Source organism: Trichomonas vaginalis, chromosome I, assembly GCF_026262505.1.
Source record: "Trichomonas vaginalis G3 chromosome I, whole genome shotgun sequence".
Taxonomy (NCBI): domain Eukaryota; phylum Parabasalia; order Trichomonadida; family Trichomonadidae; genus Trichomonas; species Trichomonas vaginalis.
Genome location: NC_067203.1, coordinates 619,892 through 643,262, shown reverse-complemented (window position 1 = coordinate 643,262; position 23,371 = coordinate 619,892). Strand labels below are relative to the sequence as shown.

At 34.1% G+C, this 23,371-nt stretch overlaps 16 protein-coding genes and 3 pseudogenes across 19 annotated transcripts, besides 4 other annotated features; 14 read left to right on the top strand and 5 right to left on the bottom strand.

Annotated features, from left to right (window-relative positions):
• Window positions 1-21,118: part of a mobile genetic element that runs on past the window's edge.
• On the bottom strand, window positions 599-1,174 carry TVAGG3_0903530 (uncharacterized protein; the record flags this gene model as incomplete). Its single annotated transcript, XM_001311698.1, has 1 exon — window positions 599-1,174. One exon carries the CDS (start codon window positions 1,172-1,174, stop codon window positions 599-601), a length of 576 nt encoding a protein of 191 aa, XP_001311699.1.
• Window positions 1,530-2,056, top strand: TVAGG3_0903520 (uncharacterized protein; the record flags this gene model as incomplete). The annotated part of the gene is made up of 1 exon (XM_001311699.2): window positions 1,530-2,056. A coding segment is annotated over one exon (527 nt), but the record flags the coding sequence as incomplete, so codon positions are not given.
• On the bottom strand, window positions 2,381-2,782 carry TVAGG3_0903510 (uncharacterized protein; the record flags this gene model as incomplete). The annotated part of the gene is made up of 1 exon (XM_001311700.1): window positions 2,381-2,782. One exon carries the CDS (start codon window positions 2,780-2,782, stop codon window positions 2,381-2,383), a length of 402 nt encoding a protein of 133 aa, XP_001311701.1.
• On the top strand, window positions 2,808-3,422 carry TVAGG3_0903500 (uncharacterized protein; the record flags this gene model as incomplete). The annotated part of the gene is made up of 1 exon (XM_051251439.1): window positions 2,808-3,422. The coding sequence occupies one exon, from the start codon at window positions 2,808-2,810 to the stop codon at window positions 3,420-3,422; it is 615 nt and encodes a 204-aa protein (XP_051077013.1).
• TVAGG3_0903490 (uncharacterized protein) lies at window positions 3,676-4,439 on the bottom strand (the record flags this gene model as incomplete). Its single annotated transcript, XM_051251438.1, has 1 exon — window positions 3,676-4,439. A coding segment is annotated over one exon (764 nt), but the record flags the coding sequence as incomplete, so codon positions are not given.
• TVAGG3_0903480 (organellar and viral DNA polymerase type B) lies at window positions 4,457-4,741 on the top strand (the record flags this gene model as incomplete). The annotated part of the gene is made up of 1 exon (XM_051251437.1): window positions 4,457-4,741. One exon carries the CDS (start codon window positions 4,457-4,459, stop codon window positions 4,739-4,741), a length of 285 nt encoding a protein of 94 aa, XP_051077011.1.
• TVAGG3_0903470 lies at window positions 4,778-7,331 on the top strand (annotated as a pseudogene). Its single transcript has one exon. A coding segment is annotated over exon 1 (2,554 nt).
• Window positions 7,392-7,907, top strand: TVAGG3_0903460 (integrase core domain containing protein family; the record flags this gene model as incomplete). Its single annotated transcript, XM_051251436.1, has 1 exon — window positions 7,392-7,907. The coding sequence occupies one exon, from the start codon at window positions 7,392-7,394 to the stop codon at window positions 7,905-7,907; it is 516 nt and encodes a 171-aa protein (XP_051077010.1).
• On the top strand, window positions 7,926-8,477 carry TVAGG3_0903450 (integrase core domain containing protein family; the record flags this gene model as incomplete). The annotated part of the gene is made up of 1 exon (XM_051251435.1): window positions 7,926-8,477. One exon carries the CDS (start codon window positions 7,926-7,928, stop codon window positions 8,475-8,477), a length of 552 nt encoding a protein of 183 aa, XP_051077009.1.
• On the top strand, window positions 8,737-8,931 carry TVAGG3_0903440 (DNA-binding domain of Mlu1-box binding protein MBP1 family; the record flags this gene model as incomplete). Its single annotated transcript, XM_001311701.1, has 1 exon — window positions 8,737-8,931. The coding sequence occupies one exon, from the start codon at window positions 8,737-8,739 to the stop codon at window positions 8,929-8,931; it is 195 nt and encodes a 64-aa protein (XP_001311702.1).
• TVAGG3_0903430 (uncharacterized protein) lies at window positions 9,157-9,453 on the top strand (the record flags this gene model as incomplete). The annotated part of the gene is made up of 1 exon (XM_001311702.1): window positions 9,157-9,453. The coding sequence occupies one exon, from the start codon at window positions 9,157-9,159 to the stop codon at window positions 9,451-9,453; it is 297 nt and encodes a 98-aa protein (XP_001311703.1).
• Window positions 9,627-10,568, top strand: TVAGG3_0903420 (organellar and viral DNA polymerase type B; the record flags this gene model as incomplete). The annotated part of the gene is made up of 1 exon (XM_001311703.1): window positions 9,627-10,568. One exon carries the CDS (start codon window positions 9,627-9,629, stop codon window positions 10,566-10,568), a length of 942 nt encoding a protein of 313 aa, XP_001311704.1.
• On the top strand, window positions 10,887-11,715 carry TVAGG3_0903410 (annotated as a pseudogene). The gene has a single exon. A coding segment is annotated over exon 1 (829 nt).
• TVAGG3_0903400 (uncharacterized protein) lies at window positions 12,013-12,486 on the bottom strand (the record flags this gene model as incomplete). Its single annotated transcript, XM_051251434.1, has 1 exon — window positions 12,013-12,486. One exon carries the CDS (start codon window positions 12,484-12,486, stop codon window positions 12,013-12,015), a length of 474 nt encoding a protein of 157 aa, XP_051077008.1.
• TVAGG3_0903390 lies at window positions 12,991-14,661 on the top strand (annotated as a pseudogene). The gene has a single exon. A coding segment is annotated over exon 1 (1,671 nt).
• On the top strand, window positions 15,022-16,332 carry TVAGG3_0903380 (organellar and viral DNA polymerase type B; the record flags this gene model as incomplete). Its single annotated transcript, XM_001311704.1, has 1 exon — window positions 15,022-16,332. The coding sequence occupies one exon, from the start codon at window positions 15,022-15,024 to the stop codon at window positions 16,330-16,332; it is 1,311 nt and encodes a 436-aa protein (XP_001311705.1).
• On the bottom strand, window positions 16,438-17,295 carry TVAGG3_0903370 (uncharacterized protein; the record flags this gene model as incomplete). Its single annotated transcript, XM_051251433.1, has 1 exon — window positions 16,438-17,295. The coding sequence occupies one exon, from the start codon at window positions 17,293-17,295 to the stop codon at window positions 16,438-16,440; it is 858 nt and encodes a 285-aa protein (XP_051077007.1).
• Window positions 18,079-19,653, top strand: TVAGG3_0903360 (uncharacterized protein; the record flags this gene model as incomplete). Its single annotated transcript, XM_051251432.1, has 1 exon — window positions 18,079-19,653. One exon carries the CDS (start codon window positions 18,079-18,081, stop codon window positions 19,651-19,653), a length of 1,575 nt encoding a protein of 524 aa, XP_051077006.1.
• Window positions 19,684-20,154, top strand: TVAGG3_0903350 (uncharacterized protein; the record flags this gene model as incomplete). Its single annotated transcript, XM_001311708.1, has 1 exon — window positions 19,684-20,154. One exon carries the CDS (start codon window positions 19,684-19,686, stop codon window positions 20,152-20,154), a length of 471 nt encoding a protein of 156 aa, XP_001311709.1.
• Window positions 21,119-21,680: 562 nt separating the features above from the next.
• Window positions 21,681-23,371: part of a mobile genetic element that runs on past the window's edge.
• Window positions 21,730-21,880: a mobile genetic element.
• Window positions 22,213-22,472: a mobile genetic element.

Here is a 23,371-nt window from a genome sequence, read left to right as displayed (position 1 = left end):
CGTATGGATAAACCACTGGTGGAAGTTGTGGAGAAGAAACATTTTCTTTAGTTCCATCGAATCTATTTAAATGCATTGTTTCACCTTTCATCTGGTCATTAAAGTCTTTTGCGTGTTTTGCAAACTCATCGTCCTTTCCTAAAGCATTTTCTGACTCAGTCGCAACCAAATTGGATGCTTTATTTATGAGCCTTATTTTATTTAATCTTAACTTCTTTGCAACCCAGCCTCCAATCTTTCCTTTATTTGCATCTAATGTCTTTGAAACCCTTCCTCCACTCATTTTATTTACTGCGTCATAAGCTCCAAGTGCTTTTGCTCCAAATGCTAATGCTTTTGTTCCCATTGCGCCTAAAGCTGCCCAAGTTACCATTTACACCATATTAAAATCATCTCTCTTCAATATTATCTCATAAAAGTTCTCGTTACTGGAGAAAGTCAATGAAACATAAACGTTCTCACGGGCTTCGCCCTCACCGCTTTGCGGTCTATCTAACTTATTTCTTATATCATCTATACGCTTCAAAATGTCTGAACAATTGCTAACATCTTCTACAACAGTTATTTCATCATGAATGACCTTCAAAAACAAACTCATTTAATATGCTATTAAAATCATCTCAATAATGAGTCCATCCTTTCCATCTTTAGGTAGCACAACATCTTTCATTGAAGAAGGTTCGACAAGTCTTATGTTAAACTTACTGACAAAGTTTGTTATACTATAATGCTTCGGCGGCGAATACATATAGTTTGAAAGACATAATATAGATTCTTCAGCAAATTCACTTATACTGGATTTTATAACAATGTTCTCACGAGACCAAATACCACCAATTGACAATCTTGTAAGCAATCCTGCTGAACCTTCAACTGTAAACGTCGATGGTAACATTCCACGAAGGTCATCTATTGACATCGTTGAGTCACTGTATTTAAATATTTTCTTAAAGCAATCGTCATTATCTAACCATGCAATAGCTTTGAAGTTTTCATTCGAATATACATCTGCTTCATTAAATGTAAAACCTGACTTCTTTGCAGAGACGACTTTAAAATCTATTGAGTTTGTTTCAAAATTATATGCTATGGTAACTTCTGAAGGTAATGGATGTCCTTCCGCAGTCAGTTGTTCTCTCACTACCGTTTGAAGCTTTGTGTTAAAAACTTTCATGTCATCTCCTGTATCTAAGTTCACATACACAGCAACAGGGAAACTATCTTGCTTCTTTGTTTCATCATTATACCTCAAAACATTAAAGTTCTTCAATAATATTGTTCTTCCTGCTGGAATACTTCGAACCTGTCTGATTTCAATAGCTTTCTCACCTCCTACATACTCTACCCAGTGTCTTGGATATTCATAAGTATACTGACTTTCTTGAATTTTGGTAGGTTTCATCATAACGTGTTCATAGTATATCTTTATACTCTTGTCAGTTAGACTCGGTGCTATGTTCTGAATATTTCTGACTTGCATTTTTAATGGAGATAAAATGAAGCATTTAATACATGACGTAGATGAAGACATGAATGAAACTACAGACAAACTTAACTCTTCTCTTATTCTTCCTTTCAGTAAGGACTATGAGTTCTGTTCAAATGGTGTGTATTTCTATTGTGGAAAGATGGGTTCAGGTAAGACATTTAACCTCATTCGTCATATACTCATAACAGAACGTTTAGGAAATGACTCATATTATGACCAAATCATTATATCAGCAACTTCAGACTCTATGGACTCAACAGCGAAAACATTTATGTCAAAAGTTCAAGCCTCTGTCGTTAAAGTTCCAGATAGCGAACTCATTGAATTTCTTCAACGTTACATTCGACGTAAGAGGAAATATTATGCCATCGTTGAATTTATACAGTCAGGAATGCAAAAGACTTCTGAGGAGATGGAAAGAATTATTGACAAACACCACTTACGTCAGTACTCAGGAGTTTACGATATGAAACGACTTACAAACTACATTCTATCAAAACTTTCAAAATACCCCTTCAAAAAATATCCTTCAAACACTCTGCTCGTTTGCGACGACTTCGCCGGAAAAGGTTTAGTTTCAAAACCAGACTCACCATTAGCTAACATCATTACTAAAGTCAGACATTACCATTTAACTGTAGCAATACTTATGCAAACATGGAGGTTTTTAGCTTTAAACATAAAACGTCTCATAACTGACTTCGTTATCTTTCAAGGTTTCTCACGTTATGATATTGAACTCATTTGGAAACAGTCAGGTATAACATTACCTTTTGAAGAAATTTGGGAAGCATATAAGTCTCTCATCTCTCCTCGTTCATACCTTGAGATTCATATCATGACTAATACCATTAAAGTCAAAAATATTCCATGGGAACGACCAACATTGTTTTAAAGTTTAACCTTCAATTGACTGATGGTAAACAAATTCCATGCATCTCTGTCGCCATTTCTGTTAATATTTTTGCTGTCATTCATATCATCCACTTCCCCATCCGTTAGCTTTTGAGGATATGCGTTAGAATAGCTGTTCTTAAATGAAGGCTTTTCACCTTTGAGAGCATAAACTCTATAACTTTCTGCATACTTTATGTTTGAACCTCCTGAGCCATCATTGACATAAATTTTTATAGGCTTCCACCCTTTGTTCATGTTCCTGCTTCTTCCCTTAGCTCTTTTGTTCAGTAGTTCTACATCTTTATACACAGCACCTGTCTCAGTGAATTCAACAATATTTTCATTCGTTAGCTTTACATTCAAACCCTTGTCGAGTATATTGTTTATTTCATACATATAAAAGGTTTTTATTCTATATGAAATGAGAAGCAAATCCATCTTAGCTGGTGCCGTTAATGTTCCAATTGAACCAACATCAAATGTTGACTCACGAACGACAAACAATATTGTCATAAAGAACTATAGTTCAGAGTGTTTGAAAGAAAAAGAACCAGAACTTAAGTCGGTGAATTTAAACTCAGCTTCAAACGCTAACGCTACATCAGATGTTAAGTTAGAGTATCCACCACTGGACCAAATTCTTTCAAGAGAAGCCAACGACAATCCTTACACAAATGTTCAAACAAATCCTTCAGATAACGTAGACCATTACCTTCTTCAGTTATACCAAACTATCTTACTCAAAGACGATAAGAAGCTTTTGACAAATCTTATAAGCAAGAACCAAATAATTCTAACAAAGGAGGACCTTGAAAATGTTATATCACGAATAACAGGAAGGCAATGTGTCATTGACTATCTCGACCCCGAAATCGAATGCTGTGGTCAAACGCCAATATTCATGAACATAGGTAACATCCGCATCATTGAAACACCAGGAACTACAGGAGTTGAGTTTAAGTATAGATATTCGAACGAGTATACAAAACTATCTACTGACTATAAGCTTTGTTTGAAATATGTTTTAGTAAATTAAAGCAGTCAGGACCTTCGGTCTTGGCGCTTTGCGCCGTCAGTCAAAAAATTTCAAGTTAGCAATTTGTAATATCTATCCAAAACTTCTTCAACAGTATCGAACTCATCTTCATAATGCAAACCTAATCTTATTGACTTGGTGCAGTTTTCACTAACACAATATTTTTCTGTTCTCTTGACTGACATAACTAACTCATTTGTTTCATCAAACAGCAACAACCAAAGTTCATGACCTAATACATAACATTCATACTTTATATTTTAGCTCTGAGTTCTCTTGTAAGCTGTTGCATTTAATATTTTCTAAAAAGTCAACTTCAACAGTCATTCGCACTGGTGCCTTCAGTTCTACAGGCTCTCCTTGAAAGTCAACAAGTCTGAATTGCATGTCTTTCAAATTATGTGGACTAATGCGAACCCATTTACCTAAATGAGTTGCTATGACAGGAACGTTTGGAATGAACATTGAATTTACTTCATAACAGAAAGACTTATATTCTACTGAACCTTTACTATTAACTCCTGAAATACCTGTGACATTAGCTATTTTTGACTCAATGTACAAACAATTGCCATAACATACGTATGGAACAGATTTCATCTCAATCGTTTTGTCAACACTTTTCAAAGGAAATGTCATATGGTATGCTCCCAGAAGCAATTGAACTCTATGACTCATTCTTGGTATCTTAAACTCTTTCTCGCTGCTGAACTTCAATGTTCCCTCAGAAGAGAGTTCGACATCTATGTTGTCAATAGTTTCTTCATTTATGAGAGTATCTATGACTCCAGCAATTTTATCTATTCTATACTCTGCTCTGTTAGGAAATGTTATAAAACTTCTTTTGTCATCTATTTCAATCTCTATGAAATCTGTTTCATCTGTTATGACAAAAGTTGCGATAGTATTGAAGTCAACAACTCTGAAAGCAAGTGCTTCATTCTGAAGACCTAAGTTTGTTTGTAGCTTTACTATTCCGTATTCATTCGGGTCTGTACTTTGCAAATAGAACAACATTTTATTCTCATTAAAATATGACTATTGCTGCATATGCGTATGAAACAAATGAAGCAAGAAGAGCACATGAACTAGTAAATGAAAACTCAACTTTAACAGTGGAAGGTAACAATTTAGTCATTGACGATGGAAAAACTAAAAAAGTCATTGATTTCGATACTTTTAACACTTATGACCCATTCATTACAATAAGTAAAGTTCCTATCATAAATGATGGAACGGTGCAATATATAAATGCAACAGTAGATGCCTCATTAGTGAAAGTACTGAATGTTCTCATTGAATTGTTAAAGAGCTTTTGATTTGACGACAACATTAAATGCCTAAAGAATTTAGTCATGAATGAGAAACAAATTCTCGGCGTTGCTGGTAGCAGTAATGATGTACACCTTATGACATTAGAATATTATAATGAACATAAAGATGAACTGAAAGGAGAGAAGGGTGACACTGGACCTCAAGGACCACAAGGAATACAAGGAATACAAGGACCTCAAGGCGAAAACGGTTTGGATGGTGAAGATGGAAAGGATGGAAAAACTGCTAAATCATGGATATGGAACCTTATAAATACTGGTTTAACAGCTGCTTCATATGGAGTTCTTCAATACCAAATCGGAAAGATATGGCAGTACTTGGTGAAGAAGCTTTAGATGACGTTTTAAAAATGCTTTGAACTTCATTTCAAATGGTTCTGATACTATTAAAACTTTATCTGGTTGGATGCAAGAAACAAGGAGTCAAATAGATACTGTAAGACGTATAGCAAACAATGCACGTACGGGATTGGATACTTTACGAGAAGCACAAAAATACACTAAAGGAAGCAAATGATATTCTTGGCTCAGTATCAACATGCATGAAGATTGGCTTAAAGGTATTGACAAATCTTTAAAAAATCACAGTCAGTCTATTGCTGACTACAAGAAAAGTATAGATTTTTACATAGTGCTATGACGTACATGATGGAAGCATAAGGAACTTACTTAATGCTAACAATAACTTACCAGGAACTATTAAAGCATTTATAAAGTCCTTTGTAAAACCTGGTGCTCTAACATTTAGGTCTTTGAGAGCAAGAGCATTGAAGTCAAGAGATGCAGAAACTCCAACAGAACCTACAGAAGGAACTGAAACAACAGAACTCCAGAAGAACCACCAAAACCAACAGCTAATGAAATATTGTTCGAATATTTTCCAAGGTACTCTGTTCTCATTGCATACATTCAAGAAATACTTAAGAAAGCAGACTTGACTTTAGGAGATGATGAAAGTTCTGTATATCTTTCGTTCCAGTTTCAAATAGCAGAACTTTTGAGACAGATATGCTTAATGTATGACAACATCTCTGATTTCACAAGATATGATGACGACCATGACCCCGAACACGGTGAAGAAGAAGTTTTACAAACATCCATTAAGACAGGAAAGGTTTTAACTCAAAGTCTCATTATTGACACCGAAGATGGTGAAGTGGATGTTCTTCAAGAGCTGAAGAAAAATACTTCTGAAGGAGGTGGTGGTAGGCATGAACTTGAAATAAATGAGATAGAAGAGAAATTAGCCGAAAAAGCAGATAAAAACCATGTTCATTATATAAGTTCAGATGAACAGATTATAACGGACTACCACGGATATTTAATACAGGATGAACAAATAAGCACTGAAGATGTTAATGAAAGAAGATATAAATTCATTCGTGCTGAAGGTTATGACATACGTTGTACTGTACAGTATGACACAGGTAAAGCACCAGAAGCATTTGGTTATAACAATGAAATTTATGCTTCATACTTCTTTGTTAACGGTGTATTAGTTGAACCAAGATTTATGTTGAGAGTTAAGACAAAAATAACTTTTGAAGATGCTATTAAAAGTAAAGCTGACAAAGATGAACTTGACGCAACGAACAAAGTTTTGAAATCTCATAAACACAATATCTCCGATATAAATGAACTTCAAGCTACATTAAATAGTAAAGCTGACAAAAATCATACACATGAATCCTTCACTACTGTTAGAGCAGACGACATAATATTGAACTATACCCTTGGTTTAAGTGCACCTTTAGAGAATCCAAGTACAAGCGTAAAAGATACACTAAACTCCTTAAATAACAAATGTATAAATATCGAAGGTCATGTCAGAAACTTTGAAACATATGAACTACCAGCAATGTTAGATAAGAAAGCAGATAAAGAACATACACATAACTCCTTCTCAACTGTTGCTATAGAAAGTATTGAAGGAACTGTTGGCGGAACTGGTGGAGATTCTTTATATTATAAACCTCCTAACTTTCCACAAGGTTTAACATCGAATGAAAACATAACAACGAAGAAAGAAATTAGCTGTAAAAATGTTTATGTCATGGATGATGAAAATAATGTTAAATTCACTGCTCAAGATTTATATGATAAGAAAGCTGACAAAACAGAGCTTCAAACATTAAAGACTGAAATACTTCAAACATTATATCCTATAGGCTCTATTTATACGTCAATGAACTCAACAAATCCAGCAAGTGTTTTAGGTTTTGGTACTTGGCAGCAGATTGTAGATAAATTCTTATACTGTGCTAACTCTTCAAAGCAAACAGGAGGCTCAAAGAAAATTAAAGAAGCAAACTTACCTGCGCACACTCATACAGGAACTACAAACTTTTCTGGCGACCATAGCCACTCATTAAGAGACCACCCATTATACAACTCAGACTATAAAGCTGGCAATGATGTTTTATCTCCATCTTATAACAATTCAGCAAAAAAGACTTTTCGACCAACTGAAACAGGAGGAAATCATACACATACATTTACAACAAATTCAACAGGCTCGGGTGAAGATTATATGCCACCATTTATGACTGTATTCGCATGGTACCGCGTTCATTGAACGCGCTTGAGCCTGCTTTGCAGGCTTACCGTCTTGAATAAAATCTTTATTTTTACATAAATGAGCTTGAAAGAAGTATTCGAACAACATCCATGGAGGTCATTTAAGAAGTTCAATGAAGCTGCAAAGAGTTGGGGATTTACTAACAGAGCTGAAGTTAAAAAGTTCTTTGACAAAAATGTTGTACATCAAACAAAAATAAACCCTTACGACTACTTTTTACCAATTTACTCCAACACTCCTGACGCATACCAATTTGACACTCTCATTCAAAGCAGAAAAGGAGGACATAAACCATTTTTGATTTTCATTAATGTTAACACTCGTAAAGCATATGCATATCCAATGAAAAATAAAGGAACTCGTGAAGTGTTAAGAGTTTTACAAAAGTTTGTAGCAGAACATAACCCAAGTACTTTAACATCAGACCAAGACGGTGCATCCCTCAGCAATGAAATCACAGAATTTCTCATTAAGCATAACATAACTCACTACACTACTGAAGACCATAACCACAACATACTCGGCATCATAAACCGCTTCATAAGAACGCTCAGAGATTTAAACCAAGAGTGAGACTTTACCGAAGAAACAATGAAACATTTTCTCGAAGTATATAATTCCTCAACACATTCTACAACAGGACATACACCAAATTCAATGACACAACAACAAGAAGAAAAGTATATACAAAAGAAACGAAGCCAAACACAAAATATCAGAAATTCAACACAATTTACCCTCATTCCTGGTACAAAAGTTCGTGTAGTTCTTGACGACAAACCGTTGACAAAGAAACGTTTAAGGTTAAGTCGAAATTATTATATCGTAGACTCTACGCAAGGTAATGGATATCTTATAAAAGCTGCTGACGACTCCATTGCATTTTACCCTCGACATAAATTAGTCGAAAGTAGTAATGGCAAACTTGCTGAAACCATTGACGAAGCAAAGCGAGGAGTGGTTATTGAAATACTTGGCTATAACATAAACGATGACACTTATAAAGTAAGATATGAAGGAGGCGTTGAAGATGTTATACCATCTAAGAACTTGAGAGAATCTAAACCAACTCATCTGGGACCATTAGAGTGGGAGTACTGGAAAGATAAAAATAAGCCAGAAAGAATAAGAAAATTCTTCTAAACTTTTTCATTAGATGTAAATCAGACATGAACGAGAACAGTCATGATATCATTAATGGTACCATTTATTTTAACATTAAGACGCAAAGCGGCGGGGCATAGCCCATGAACAAAAATAATGTTTAGGGTAGATGGTTAGATCTAACCTCATTTCTACCCTCATTTCTACCCTCACGAATTTTCATGAATTTCCTTAAGATAGAAAAAATAAAGTTAGTTTTATTTTTATTTATTTTTTTATTTGGTATGTAAGAACAGAAATGTCAGTCGAAGCAAAAACATTCACGAACAAATCTAATGGCGAAACATTCACAAAAGGCACTTATAACGGTATTGAAGTCTTACGTAGAGACAAGGATGGTTACATTAATGCAACAAAGATGGCAAGAGAAGCGGGAAGGTTAAACCATTTAAACAGATTTCTCAATAGTGCTAAAATGCAGGAAAATTCTTGAGAAATCTGTTTAAATGGTTTTATACAAAATTCACGCAGGAAAATTCTTGAGTTTTGGTTGAAAGAATACGGTCGAGCCAAAAGTGGCTCGACCTCAAAACAAGCATTTTATGAGCTTACTAAGGGTGTTATAAATGAATTCAAAGGTATTTACATACATCCTGACCTCGTTCATTTTGTTGCTGAATGGTGCTCTGTAAAGTATGCATTTTATGTCAAAGATATTATGGACTCCATAGACAAGAAAGTTCATGAGAAGTTAGATGAAGAAGAACTCGAAGATACAGTAGAGAATGCAAAACATTTGTTTGAAGAAGAAGTTAGAAAAATGCATGAAAAACAATTAGAACATGAACGTGAGATATGTTATGGTTATAGAGATTCTCCATACAAACTAGACCAATGGGAACAAGAAGATTTAAAGAGAGAATTTAGAGAATATGAACTCGCTAAGATAGCATTAGAAGCTGCAGAAAAGAAGTTAAAAGTTTGGGGTCGTTTTGTACAAAAATATTGTGAGTAAATGAACCATTTATTTTTATTGAATTCACCAAAAATAATGTTTAGGGTAGATGGTTAGATCTAACCTCATTTCTAACCCGATTTCTACCCTCATGAATTTTCATGAATTTCCTTAAGACAGAAAAAATAAAGTTAGTTTTATTTTTATTTATTTTTTTATTTTGTATAAAAGATATGATTTCAACAATCGGCACAACAACAATTCAAACAACAACAGCACCAAACTCGTTAGTCATGAATCCAACATCTATGTTAGTAGAGATGAAAAACTTCATTCCTTCTTCATATAGTTTTGGAACAGAAATACAAAGAATAAAGCAAGAACTTTTAACAAGTAATTTAGACTGTACCGCACAGGATGAAGAAAATGAAGAATATCTTTATGAAATGCAGGACATTATTGACCATTTACCCAAATTGCCTGAAATCCAACAACAAAAGCTCACTATTCCTGAATTCGATGAAATTGAAGTTAAAGTTAGTGATTCTGCAGAAATAAAGAAGTTCATACGAAAGGTAAATTATGAGTTTCTAGGATATCATTGCAACCATAAAGTTATGGACAAAGATTGCGACATGGTATATAAGAACATCTCTGACATATATAAATCGGGGGAGTTTAAGGCATACGACAACTTTGTTTCATTTGTTGCAAAATGTGTATGGCAGATAAGAGATAAAGATAGAAGAGGTAAGGTATGGCATGAACAGATAAAACCAACTGCTTCAGATTTAAAGAAAACCATTGACGCCTTAGTTGTTTTAGCAGGTAAGGTTTCAGAATATAACGCAAAAATGAATCCGCAATGTTCTAAATGTAAAGCAGCAATGAGGAAATATAACTATTCAGTAAAAGAGATAGAAAGAATGAGAAACGACTATGCAGATTTAAAGAGGGAGGCAGAGAAGCCGGTAGAAGATAAAATGGACATGTTAGCATTTCTGAACAAAAACTATCCAACTGCTGACGATTTCCTTCTATCTGATGTCAAGAAGAAGTATAAAGAAACTTTCGGCATTGTTAAAATTTTTGATATCCTCAGCGAAGAAATAGAAGCTACAAAACTGTTTAGAATCTCACGAATTCATAACGTTTACCATGTAAAACGGTTATAAATAATGAGGGTAGAAATGAGGTTAGATATCGGGTTAGATCTAACCATCTACCCTAAAAATTATTTTTGGTGTAAATTTCATTAACTGACTGACTGACGGCACAAAGTGGCTTAACGAAAACATTAATATATAAAATTCATGAAAATTCATGAAAATTCATGAGGGTAGAAATGAGTGTAGATATCGGGTTAGATCTAACCATCTACCCTAAAATATATTTTTATTGAATTCAGCACAAAAATAATGAATTTCATTAGTTAGAAAAATAACGCTAATTTTATTTTTATTTATTTTTTTATTTTGTATGTAAAGACAGTAATGTCAACATCAGAGAACACAACAACAGTTATAGTCCATGAAGCTATAAATGAAGAATACGAGTACATACAGTATAACAAACAGTTACGTCTCATTCGTTCAGTCAAAGATGACATGTACCAAATGCAAAGTATAATGAATGCTCTTCGTTCTACAAAGCAAGCATATCATTGGTTTGAAAACCAACAGACAAAAGAACTTTTAGAAGAATTTCCTCATATGATTGCTTCCCTCGGAAAACCGGGGGAAGAGATTCCGTATGAAAATCGCAAGAATTTGGCTCCTGGTTTGAAAGGTTATTATGTTCATAGACTTTTAGTAAATGCTGTAGCAATGTGGGCTTGGCCCCGTTATGCTTGTTATATTTTCATGATGTTAGATGAACTATATAAAGCAGAACGTGGAGAGATGGAAAAGAAACTTCAATGCAAAAGATGAAGTCATTGAATCCAAAGACAAAAGCATACAGAAAAGAATACCGCGTTCAGTACCAAAAGGAAAGGAAAAGAGTTATAAGTATATGATATATACTGAAGAGTTGGAAAATGAAGAAGATAAAGATATGGTTATGTTACATTTAGTGAGAAGAAACAACAAGAGCTTTTACGACCTCGCTAAAATATATAAATCTGACAGAAACTGGTTCTATCGTGAAAACTTACCGATTTCAATGACACCGAATGAGCAAATAAAGGAAATTGTCAAAAATACTCTTCCTCAAACACACTATGACATCAAAGGTTGCACAATACTTACATTCAAAGAAGACTTACCATTAATGAAGGAAAAAATAACAGAATATTTCGATAACTTCAAAGAGGAAGAATGAACAAAAATCTACGCTAATTTTATTTTTTTTTATAAAATTTTATCTCATATGAAAGAACATGAATTTAGAATATTCGGAACTCATGACAGAAGAAGAGAACGAACAACATGTAAAAGATTATGCAAAATTTCTGAAGACATACAAAGCATTTAAACAATATCTAAATGCTTCTAAAGATTATGCAAAATTTCTGAAGGTATATAAAGCTTATGAAAAAGCGTATGAAAAGTTTATACATTGGGGAATTGTTGTAAAATATCGATATTTTATGAAGACTAACCAAAAATATATTTTTGCTTAAATAGCTTCAGGGTCTATTTCTTCAACCATTTCACTTCCTTCGTCAATGTCAATAGAAGCTTCTTCAACCTTTGGTAAGAATTTCTGTATAACATCTTTGTTCGTTATTGTCTTCAGAGATGAAGGATAATATTTCACATTTGTTTCACCTTTCTTATATTCTTTCTGTTCGGAAAGATTTAAAGCAATACTGAAGAAGTCAATGTTAGAGTTCTTTATGACAGTATAATGAGTATCTTTGACATTCACGAAGAAACCCTTTTGTTTCAAAACTACTGCTAACTCTTGTGAAGTATAACGTTTGCGGTCAATGACGATAGCTAATGGTCTGACATACTGACCAAACTTAGATTCTTTCACAAACTTCTTGTTAAAGATAACATTAACGTTTGCAGCACCATTGAACTCATTCTTGATGGCAGTAGCGAGAGCATTGTATGAAAAGAACTTGCAATCTTGCATGTGTTTCATTAAAATAAAAATATTAAATTATTTTGAAAAATAACTTAAAAAAATCTAATCTAATTTTTTCAAAAAATATTTTTTTATTTCCTACTAAAGATGTATCGGAAGTTGTCTAAGTTAGAACACTCGGAAATAAAACAACTTCTTACAGAAGCTACAAGATTACGCAACAAACAAAAAAGCACTCGCTGACTTCATTAAAGACTATAATGGTGCAATAAGTTATGATAGAATTCATGAGTTCATAAAGCCGCAACGCGGCGAGGACGAAGTCCATGCAAGAGCATTTCCTTTAAATGACGTTGCTATTGACTTATATCATAGACGTTCAGTACCTCATGAAGTAAGAAGAGAAATGTTTGACATAACAAATGCAAACGTTGGTAAACAGAAGAGAGACGACACACTGAAACAACAGAGAAGAGAGATGTTTAAAAGTGCTATAGAACAAGTTCGCAAAGCTAACGATGTCATTCGTTCCATTGACGACAAACCAAAAGAAGGTGAGAGATGGTTAAAGAAAGATGAAGAGAATAGGAAGAGAAATGTGAAGTCAGGCAATAGACTCATTGACTTTAACATCGAAGCTTTAGATGAACCAAACAGAGACTACTTACACAAACATTTCGGTAAGGTTTTCATGAGACTCTTAGAGAAAATTAAAATAAACTCACAACAGAGATGGATGGTATGTTATAAACTTGGTGGAAAGTATGAATGTTCTACGTTAAACCTCAATAATATTGGAACATTACTACATCAGCTCTTGAAGGAGAACTTTATATCAGAGATAGAAGCAAATGCTGCAGGTATTGTTGAAATGCACTATGACTTCTTCTTGACAAACATAAAGAATCTTACGAAATAAAGATGTATGATTTAACAGAATATGAAGGCTTAACGATGTCAGATGTAAAGAAAGGCAAACCAAAAAAGAGACCATATAGAGATGAAAGCACACTGACAAATGACCAGAAAGCCATTTTGGAAGCTCTTAAGCAAACAGGAAACCCAGCACTTATAGAAAGCTTTTGGAAAGATAATGGTGAAAAGAAGTTTTATAAGAAGAGAAGCGGTCAGTTCTGGAAGTATCTTTGCACATTACCTATAAATCTTGAGCGCTACCAAATCTTCAATGAATTGAACAAAAGAACTGCAGCACTTATGACAGAAGACAATTGTTTCGTTTATGCTTGCATTCAGGCTGGAGTAGATGGAGAACTATTGACCACATGAGAGAAGTCATTCGTGTTAGAGACTTTCCTCAAAGTAAAGTACAAGAAATTTCTGACGCAACAGGTATAGCATTTAATGTTACCATTGGTTATTTCAATGACTCAAGACATAATGAAATAAAGAGATACATACCAAAAGAATGTGAAACTGTTAGAACTATTGACTTACTTCTTGTTGAAGACCACTACATGCTAAACGAAAGATTACCAATGACAACATATTTCGTCAGAAATTACAAAGAAATCTCAAAGCTTGTGGTGGAATGAACATTGAGAAACAAATGAAGATTTATACAAAGAGAAGATAAATATGTAGTTCGTTATGATAGAACAACACCGTTATGGGATGTTATGAAAACATTGTGGGAGTGCAAATATTTCGAACCTATTTCTTATGGAGAACTTTTCACATATACGACTGACTTATATAAACAGAACCTTGCACCATTTAAAGATTTGTCATATGCTCCAAAGTATTGTGTACAACTGAAGAAGAAAGCCGAGTCAAAAGAAGTAAATAAAAATAAGTGCAAGTTCATTCCTGAGCACGTTTTCTTTGCTGACTTTGAGTGTAGCACAGACGGCTTTCATAAAGCTTTTAACATCTGTTATGAGAGTGAAGATGGTTCAGTGAGTGAAAGCATTTGGGGTCAGAACTGTGCAACAGAATTTTTGGAACGACTTCCTGACAAGAGTTTAATATATTTCCATAACCTCAGTTATGATATAAACTTCATCTTAAGACACATGACAGAAGTGAAAGGAACTCCCATCATTAAAGGTTCACGAACAATGCAAATAACTGGCTTATATAAAGGAAGGGCAATTATTATAAAAGACTCTTACAGTGTTATAAATAAGAAGCTTAAACTATTTCCTGCTATGTTTAACTTACAAACAGGACCGAAAGAAGTATTTCCATATAACTACTACAGCAGTGTTTTGTTAGCAAATGACAACAGAACTGGTGTCATTTCTGAAGCATGTAAGTTTATCCAGGATGCAGATACGTTCATGAAAAACATAGATTCCATCAAAGGTTGCAGAATAGATGAGAACCACTTCGACTTAGAAAAGTATAGCACATTTTATTGCAAACAAGATGTAAGAATTTTAAGAGAAGGTTTTGTTAAGTTCCGCAATGACATATTGAAAGAATTTGATTTAAACGTTTATGACTACGTTAGTATTTGTTCAATTGCTAACAAATTATTTGAGAACAGAGTGTACTTCCCGAATGGAAATTTATATGACCTCTCATAAACCAAGAGAATTTATTTCACGCTGTATTCAAGGTGGAAGATGTATGCTGTCAGATAACATGAAACAAAAGAGTAAAGAGAAACTCATTGCTGATTTCGACGCTGTTTCATTATATCCATCAGCTATAGCAAGACTTTATACTTTAGAAGGAATTCCAAAGGTTATGAAGAAAGAAATGTTAAGCACAGAGTATCTCATGAGACATTTATTCGATGACGACCAAAAGGAACCCATTGGTGAAAAGTTTATGTCTGGCTTCTTTGTTCTCATTAAGATAACAGAGATTGGAATACATAGACACTTTCCTTTAATAGTTTGTGACCCTGAACTAAATCCAGAACTTAACGTTCCCAGAAGTTCAAACACTTGCTGTTTAATGTATGTTGACCATATAACATTACAAGACCTCATAAAATATCAAGGTGTCAAATGTGAAGTGTTGCAAGGATACTATTACGATGGAAACAGAGATATTAGAATAAGAGATGAAGTAAAGAAGTTGTTTGAGTTAAGGTTAAAGTATAAGAAAGAAGGAAATCCTTTGCAAGAAAATATAAAGCTCATTCTGAACAGTATTTATGGCAAAACTATTCTATCTCCTATTGAGTCAAAAATAACCATAGTAAATGACAAAGATGCTATAAGATATGCCATCAGAAACTACAACCATATAGTGAAGTTCGAAGGTTTGGATGGTTCAGATAAAACTATTTTCAAGCTAACGAAAAGCATTTGCAGACACTTTAACTTCTGTCCACTTGGTGTTAACATCTTATCTATGTCGAAGAGAATAATGTGTGAAGTATTCTGTACTGCAGAAGATATGGGACTTCAAATCTTCTACCAGGACTGTGATAGCATGCATATTTTCAATGAAGACATCCCACTGTTAGCTCAGGAATTTCAGAAGAGATACGGTAGAGAACTTATAGAAAAGAACCTTGGTCAATTTCATTCTGACTTCGCAGAAATAACACCTGGAAAACAAAGTTTAGCATACAAGTCAATATTTTGTGGAAAGAAGACTTACATAGACTTACTCACGAATGATTTAAATGAAGTTGCATTCCATGCACGTTGCAAAGGTGTCAAACAAGACGTCCTTGCTTTAACAGCAAATGAAATGTTTCCTGAAGCTATACAATGCTATTACAATGAAGATAAGAACATTCACATACCTGTTGGAACATATGACAAAGACTCTGAGTTCAGTTTAATGAAACTTTACAAAGCACTTTATAACGGTCAAGAGATTGGATTTGACTTATGTAAGTCTGCTACACCTGCATTTGAAGAGAAGTTTAACTTATCTATTCAGACTAAGACTTCATTCATAAGAAAGCTTAAGTTCTGAGGTCATGAATGAGAAAAATAATGAGGTCATTTATTTTTGTCAGCAGTGAGACCATTCATGATAAAAATAAGCCGCTAGCGGCAAGGGCGAAGCCCATGTGGTCATTTACAATACTGCGATGGTAGAGTTTAAGAGTTGTGCTTCAATGTAGAGACAGTCCTTATGGTCTGGAGGTAAGAACACTGGGCAGTTATGGTCATGAGTGGAGAACATGTCTATCCAAAACTCACGATTGAAGCCAGTTAATTTATAGTATTTAGGGTTAGGAAGTGGTGAAGTTCTTGTATGACCAATGAACTCATTTTCAACTCCCTTACTTAAGTTTGAATATAATATAGCTTGCTTTCTATCCCAAATGACAGGTGTTACAATCTTTGAAAATTCATTTTTCCTCGGAAGCATTGCATAATAATTGAAAACATTCTTGAAATCATCACTTGGTTCAGAGATTTGAAATCTTATACGTAATGGATTTTCTTTCTCTTTAGCGACTTCATTGAATGGTGAGAATACAACAAACTGACAGTCATGTGTTCCATCTTCATTTTCATTAAATTCATAATGAAAGTCTATAAGTTGTGGCTGACTACCTTCTTCTTTCAGTTGTGCAAGAAACTCACGTAAAGGCTGTAAAGTTTGTACTTCAATGTTGAACTTTTTCTCGAACATCTCATTAAATGAAATCATACATTGTTGCAATGTTGTATCGTCTTTAAAGTATTTGTATATGTGAATGTTTTGGGCGCTTAAAGACTGTTCGTCATTTTCTATCTCGACTTGAAGTATAAAGTCAACCTTTCTGAAAGCACGTGTTATATACATAGATGTTATGCCAATGTACTTCTCTTCATTTATGTTCACAATCCAGTCTGTTGGAAACTTAAACGTTACTCTGTTCCCCTTTATTTTGACGTCAGGGTTTTCACTACTGAACGCAACAGATAAAGGTATTTGTCTATACATTTAGTTCGATAAAAATAACCATTTACTCTTTCTTTGCTTCAGCTTCTTTAGCTTTTGCTTCAGCTTCTTCTCTAGCTTTCTTCGCCAGTAGTCTTGGGTTCTTTTGTCTTCCAGCAGCTAATGCAGCAAGTTGTTTTTCACTAAGTTTTCTCTTTGGTCTCTCTGGCTTTTGTTCTTGTTTTTGTTCCTTCAGTTCGGATAAAAATAAAATTTTCACGAATTTTTTCTTCAATGCTTCAACATCTATGACCCCTTGGGTCTTGTCCGTAGGCTTGTCTGAGTCATTTGACTGCAGATAAAAAACAAAATTAAAACTTTAACCGATGTAAAATGAGCTTGTCAAAATCAGAGCGAGAGTCTATTATATTAAATGACGCAAGAGGAATACAACATCCTTTCTATTACGTAAGTCAGAGTAAAGATGGTAAAATATACGTAAGAAAAAGAAAGGTTCCATTAGCGAATGCAGAAAGCGACAACATTAAGGTGCATGGCACCGAGGGCGAAGCCCATGTTAACCTTCTATTCAAACTGAAAAGTCAATAGAACCAGAAGAAAAGAAGCCAGATGTACTTTCAATAACGAACCAAGAGCTTATTGCAAAGTTCGTGAATTTCATTGAAAAACAAACCGAGTCAAAGAATCCTGACCCCAGTGAAAGAAGTTGAGACAAAAGAGAATGTACAGTTCATTGAAAATGTCAAGAAACAACTTCCACCACGAATGCCAAGAAGAAGAGTGAGAATAATGAAGTAAATAGATATTTTTATCTGAAGTAAATACATGCAGAACGAACAGCTAAACGAATTTACTCCAGCAGAGCATATTCATCAGATTCGCTCATATTTCGATATCATAGACAATGCAGTTCAAATTGGTGACACTAATAGAAAATATTCTGACGCAAAGATTCCATCACAACCTGGAACTGCTAAAGATAACACATGGGTAACATTCAATCTCTCACCTCCTGGTGAAAATATGTTGGACCTTTACAATACATTCATTACGTATAAAATGGAAGGTCAATTTATTGTAGATAAAGAAATTGGTTCAGGTTCCAATAAAACAAACCCACCAGGATTTTGGATTGGTTTCGATGACGCTTTCTATGCAGTTGCTGGATATCAAATCCTTGCAAATGGTCGTATCGTATATTCTCAAGACAACGCAAGAGAAGAAGCATATATAACTTCAAACTCACAAACTACCGAACAAATAAAGAAAGTAGATGTTTTCTCAAAGACTCGACATGAAGATGTATGGAGTCATTCGGGAACATGCAGAACAGGACAAATTGTTAGTGGTCCAATTACAGCAGGAAAATCATTTGATTTTAAGCTTCGTTTAAGAATTCCTGTTAGAAGATTCCTTCCATTAGAAGCTATTCGATTTATTCCAGCTTTTGCAGGAAACATTCAGCTTAAAGTAAAGTTCAGTAGCGACGCCTTACAATGCACATCTATATCTGTAAATGATATCATTGCTTTCAATCCAACTCTTAAAGTTGCATTTGCTTCAGATTCAAATCCACCGACAAATAAATTTGTTCCATGGAATGAACCATTCACTATGATAACGAAGGCAGTAGAAGCTAGTGGAACAGTTACTATTACAACTGTAACCCAGCAACTATTTCGAACAAAGATGGATTTTAATGAATGTTTCATTCATCCAAAGTCATTCTCTTTAGACCCTAACATTTATACAGAACTTGTAGAACATTATACAAACGAGGCTTTATGTTTTCCTGTTAAAGTTATGGATTGGATTCCTATGGACGGTTCATTCTCAAAGAATACAGATAGTTCAAGTGCAACATTTACAGCAGCTTATACGCCTATTAATGTTAAAAGTATTTGGGCACTATTTAGAAAGAAAGACAACTATTATGTTAATTTTGAGAACCCTAAGTTTAAATATCTTCAGCTTTCCATGGGAGCTTATGGAAATATGCCTGCAGAACCTGAAAAATCATATGGACCTGTATTTTATGAAATGGTTGCGAACGCCTGCAATACAAACAATGATATGATAGGATTTAATGAAGATGTTATGAGGTCATTGGTGGATGATGGTAGTGTGGAACATAAATGGGATAGCTATGACAACACACATTTCTTATGTGGTTTTCCAACAGAAGTGGACTTTTGCTTCCAGCAAGGTCAAACATCTACTGCTCCAATAACATACAAATTGTCTGTTAAAGGACCTATTGAACTAGCAACTGAAAATGTACCAAAGCCACTTATTGGATTTATGAGGGATGGTTGCTTTGCCATTCAGGTGCGTGCTAATGGCATCCCCATAATAAGATTAGATGACTATAACTTAGCTGCGGACGACAGTGAGGAATAAAGGATGAACGTTTATTTTTAAAGCTTATAAATGAGTTCTTCATCAAGCTCTCGTGAACCTTCACCATCTGTGAAACAAACTTTACCAAACGATTATGGAGCACCTATTGAATATTTCTTACGAGCTGCACAATGGCAAAGAGCAGTCTCACCAAGGTTAGGTGTTCCACCAGCTCCTGTCAAAAATAGCATTTGGTCAAGTCCTTATATAAGATATGGTCTCCCATTAGGTTTGCTAGCTACAGCAGGAGCAGTTATGATGTTGAAAAGAAATAAAGCAAATGTTGTAAATAATACTGAAGTAGCTGAAGTTAAACAAACTCCGACACCTTCGCCAAAACCAACGTCAAAACCAACGCCTTCACAAGCAAAACCTTCAATGACTCCTGAACCTATGGAAGTACAAACTCCTGTTCAAAAGTCAACTCCTAAACCGACTCCAACATTTAAACCAGAACCTACTCCTCAAATAAATCGTAAAACTCCTGCGTTTCCTTACTGAAAAAATAACGTTATTTTTATTTAATATTAAAATTTTTATTTGATTGAAATGACAAATAAAGTCACTGAAGCAATGAAACAAAAGTTTTTGGTAGAATACATTAAATCAGGAACTATTCCAGAAGGTTTTTACATTCATACTATGAAGGATGGTAGAGTTCAGTTTAGAAAGATAAAGCAACCATTAGATAAAGAAGGAATTTTGAGAAAGATTAAACTTCATGAGGACAACATTGCTGAACTTAAGAAGAAGCTAGAAGAGTTGGAGAAGGAAGAGAATTATAAAGCAATGAATTCAACAGGGTAGAAAAGACCCAAAGGGTCTCGCCGCTTAGCGGCTGAGGTTAGAAATCGGGTTAGATCTAACCATCTACCCTAAATTTATTTTTGCGCTATGTTTTCATACGTGTGAGGGTGGTGATATCATTAATTTTTAAGTTTATTTTTTATTTTATTTTTATTTTATTTTTATATAAATGACAGAACAAAAGCAACTCATACAAATCGAAAAATATAACAAACATACATTTAAACATTTATTCTTCCTTCCTGAGTATAACATGTTCTTTACACTTCATCCTAGACCAGTAGATTATACATTGACTGTGTATAAAGATTGTCATGGTAGTTTTATAAAAACTTATGATGATGAAGGTAAGTTAACAAGACTATGCATTTCAAAACTTGAGAAACTTTATGACTTCAAGTATGACTACAATAGGGTTAACACTGATGATGAAGATATTGAAGAAAATTTATGAGAACGTTTATTTTTTCATTAGTGAGTTCGTTAGTGAAAATGTTAGTGAGGTGAAGTGGTTGGCGGCTTTGTAAATATTTAAGGTTAAGCTAGTTTTGCGTTTGATTTGTAAAATATACGTTAATGGTTTTGTAAAGTGTCAAATTCACATATAATGGGTAAGGAGGCGCGCAGTGCCACCATACCCAACTAACCCATACTAACTAGGGATGATATATCATTTATAAATAACATTCCTGATTTAAAATTAAAAGATATATGTCACTTGAATACAAGAGTCAAAAAGCAGACATGTGATATATCATTTGAACAACTCAGGAAATTAGTCAGACTAAGGAAATAATTTATAAGCATTTAAGAAATCCAATAAGTAAATTTTCTTGAATATGTCTTGTAGTTATTTATTAGATTATGAATTGATGATGAGAGCACATAGTTACAGCCAAGTTTTGCATTTTATATATATCTACAGTTCTCAGTAATTATCATCGAACAATTCAATTTCATTCATATTCGATATTTAATGCTTTTTTTATTGGCTAAAACCGATGCAATCCACTCATCGATCAAAATATTTGATAGAGGGATATGAGTCACACAATCCTACCAATCATTGAAACGTATAGATAGCTTAAAGAATGAAACTAACAATCAGTTGCTAATAATTCTTTTTTTTGTAATTATCTCTCCATGTTTTTAAAAGACTATAAATAAACAAATCAATATTCTTTGAAGCATAGTATTCTTGCTTTTAAATGATATGATTATAGGGCTGTACAAAATCGAGAAAAACATTGCCGTGCGGTAATATAGGGTCAAAAAAATCGCGCCTCGGCGGCTCAGCCGCCTCGGCACTATTAAGTGCGCATTATATTTAATATGTCCTTCTTTTTTTTCTTTTTTTTTTCTTCTTCTTTTCCTTTCCTTCTTCCTCTCCTTCCTCTTCTTTCCTTCTCCTTCTCTTTTTACAACAACGTCGAAGATCTTCGAATTTGATTGTTGGAAAAGCATCTATTTCAGATAAAGGATGCCTTTCTCACAGTCAACATACGAGGGTCCTGGCTGAAACGTTCTCAAAAAGCCTGAGATGGTAATTCTCTGATCACTCATAGCTGGGCAGGTAGTCATTGCTGACAATACCTGTCTTTATGCATGCACGCTTTCATGTATATGGGTTTACACTATCAATTCGCAAAGTTGTTCCGAATTCTTCCAAAATGGAAGGACCCGAAACAACTTTGCTTGTTAACGATACAGACGCATTACTTTGCATTGATACTGTGCTGAGTTGTGTAGAAAGTTTGATTAGAGTTGTTTTGTTCTGGTATCTCTCATCTTCTGATGAGAGAAATCAAAGCAACACAACTCTAATGAGTTTGTTTTCACTCATTTGTATGTAGGTTTTTAGTTCGATTGGAGCTGCTTCATAATGAGATCTCTCATCAATTGATGAGGGAGATCATAACAAAGCAGCTCTAATGTATATGCTCGTATTAACCGGGTTGTAATGCGTTGTAACGTCAGCTTGTAGTTCGTTTGGGGCCACTTCACATTGAGATGAGAAGAAATGATTAAAGGACTCTGAAAGGCTTTGGCCGTTGATGTTGTAATCGCATTACTTGGAACTAGCTGGATGCTAAGCTGTGTAGAATGTTCGATTAGAGCTGTTTTGATATGATTTTTCTCATCATAAGATTGGAGGAATCATAGCAAAACAACTCTAATGGGTTTACCATCATCTACTTGTATGTAGATGTTTGGGAAATTGTCTTGTTAATCGATTTTCGAGATGACTTTCAAATGCTATCATCAAATGACAAACAAGTCTAAGATTTCTCGACAATACATCAAATCATGATGTTTGTAAGTGCGATGAGATTCGAGTTTTTGAAGGAATGACAAGAGAAGTAGGGAAGCTCGGCATTCGCCGAGCAAATTAAAAATTAACGTATGGATTAAATTTTAAGAGGAATTCAATTTTAATTACGGGTTGTTCAAATATTGATTAATATAAATTTATTAATAAGAATAAACAATTTTTGTTTTTGAATTTATTCAATTTATAGCTTTACATATAGTTTCAAAATTGTACAACTATGATTATTTCAACAAAAAATATCTTACTTTTTCACTTCACTTTCACCCTCACTTTTTCCGTAATTCAAATTTCAACATTATGTATTTTAATTCCTTATAGTATTTTTAACATAATTAATCAAATAATAATTGGAAGTTCTGAACTCACTTTTTCCGTAATTCAAAATCAAAAATATGAATAATATATCTATTTATTATATACTAATGCTATTTTCAACTAGAAGTGAGGTACGGTAATCTTACGGATTCCCGTAACTCAATTTTACGGGAAAAGTGCAGTAAACTACTCAATTTACGGAAAAAGTGTCGTAAACTATTGATGTGGCGGTAAAATCACGGTAATTCACGGAAAGCTATATGC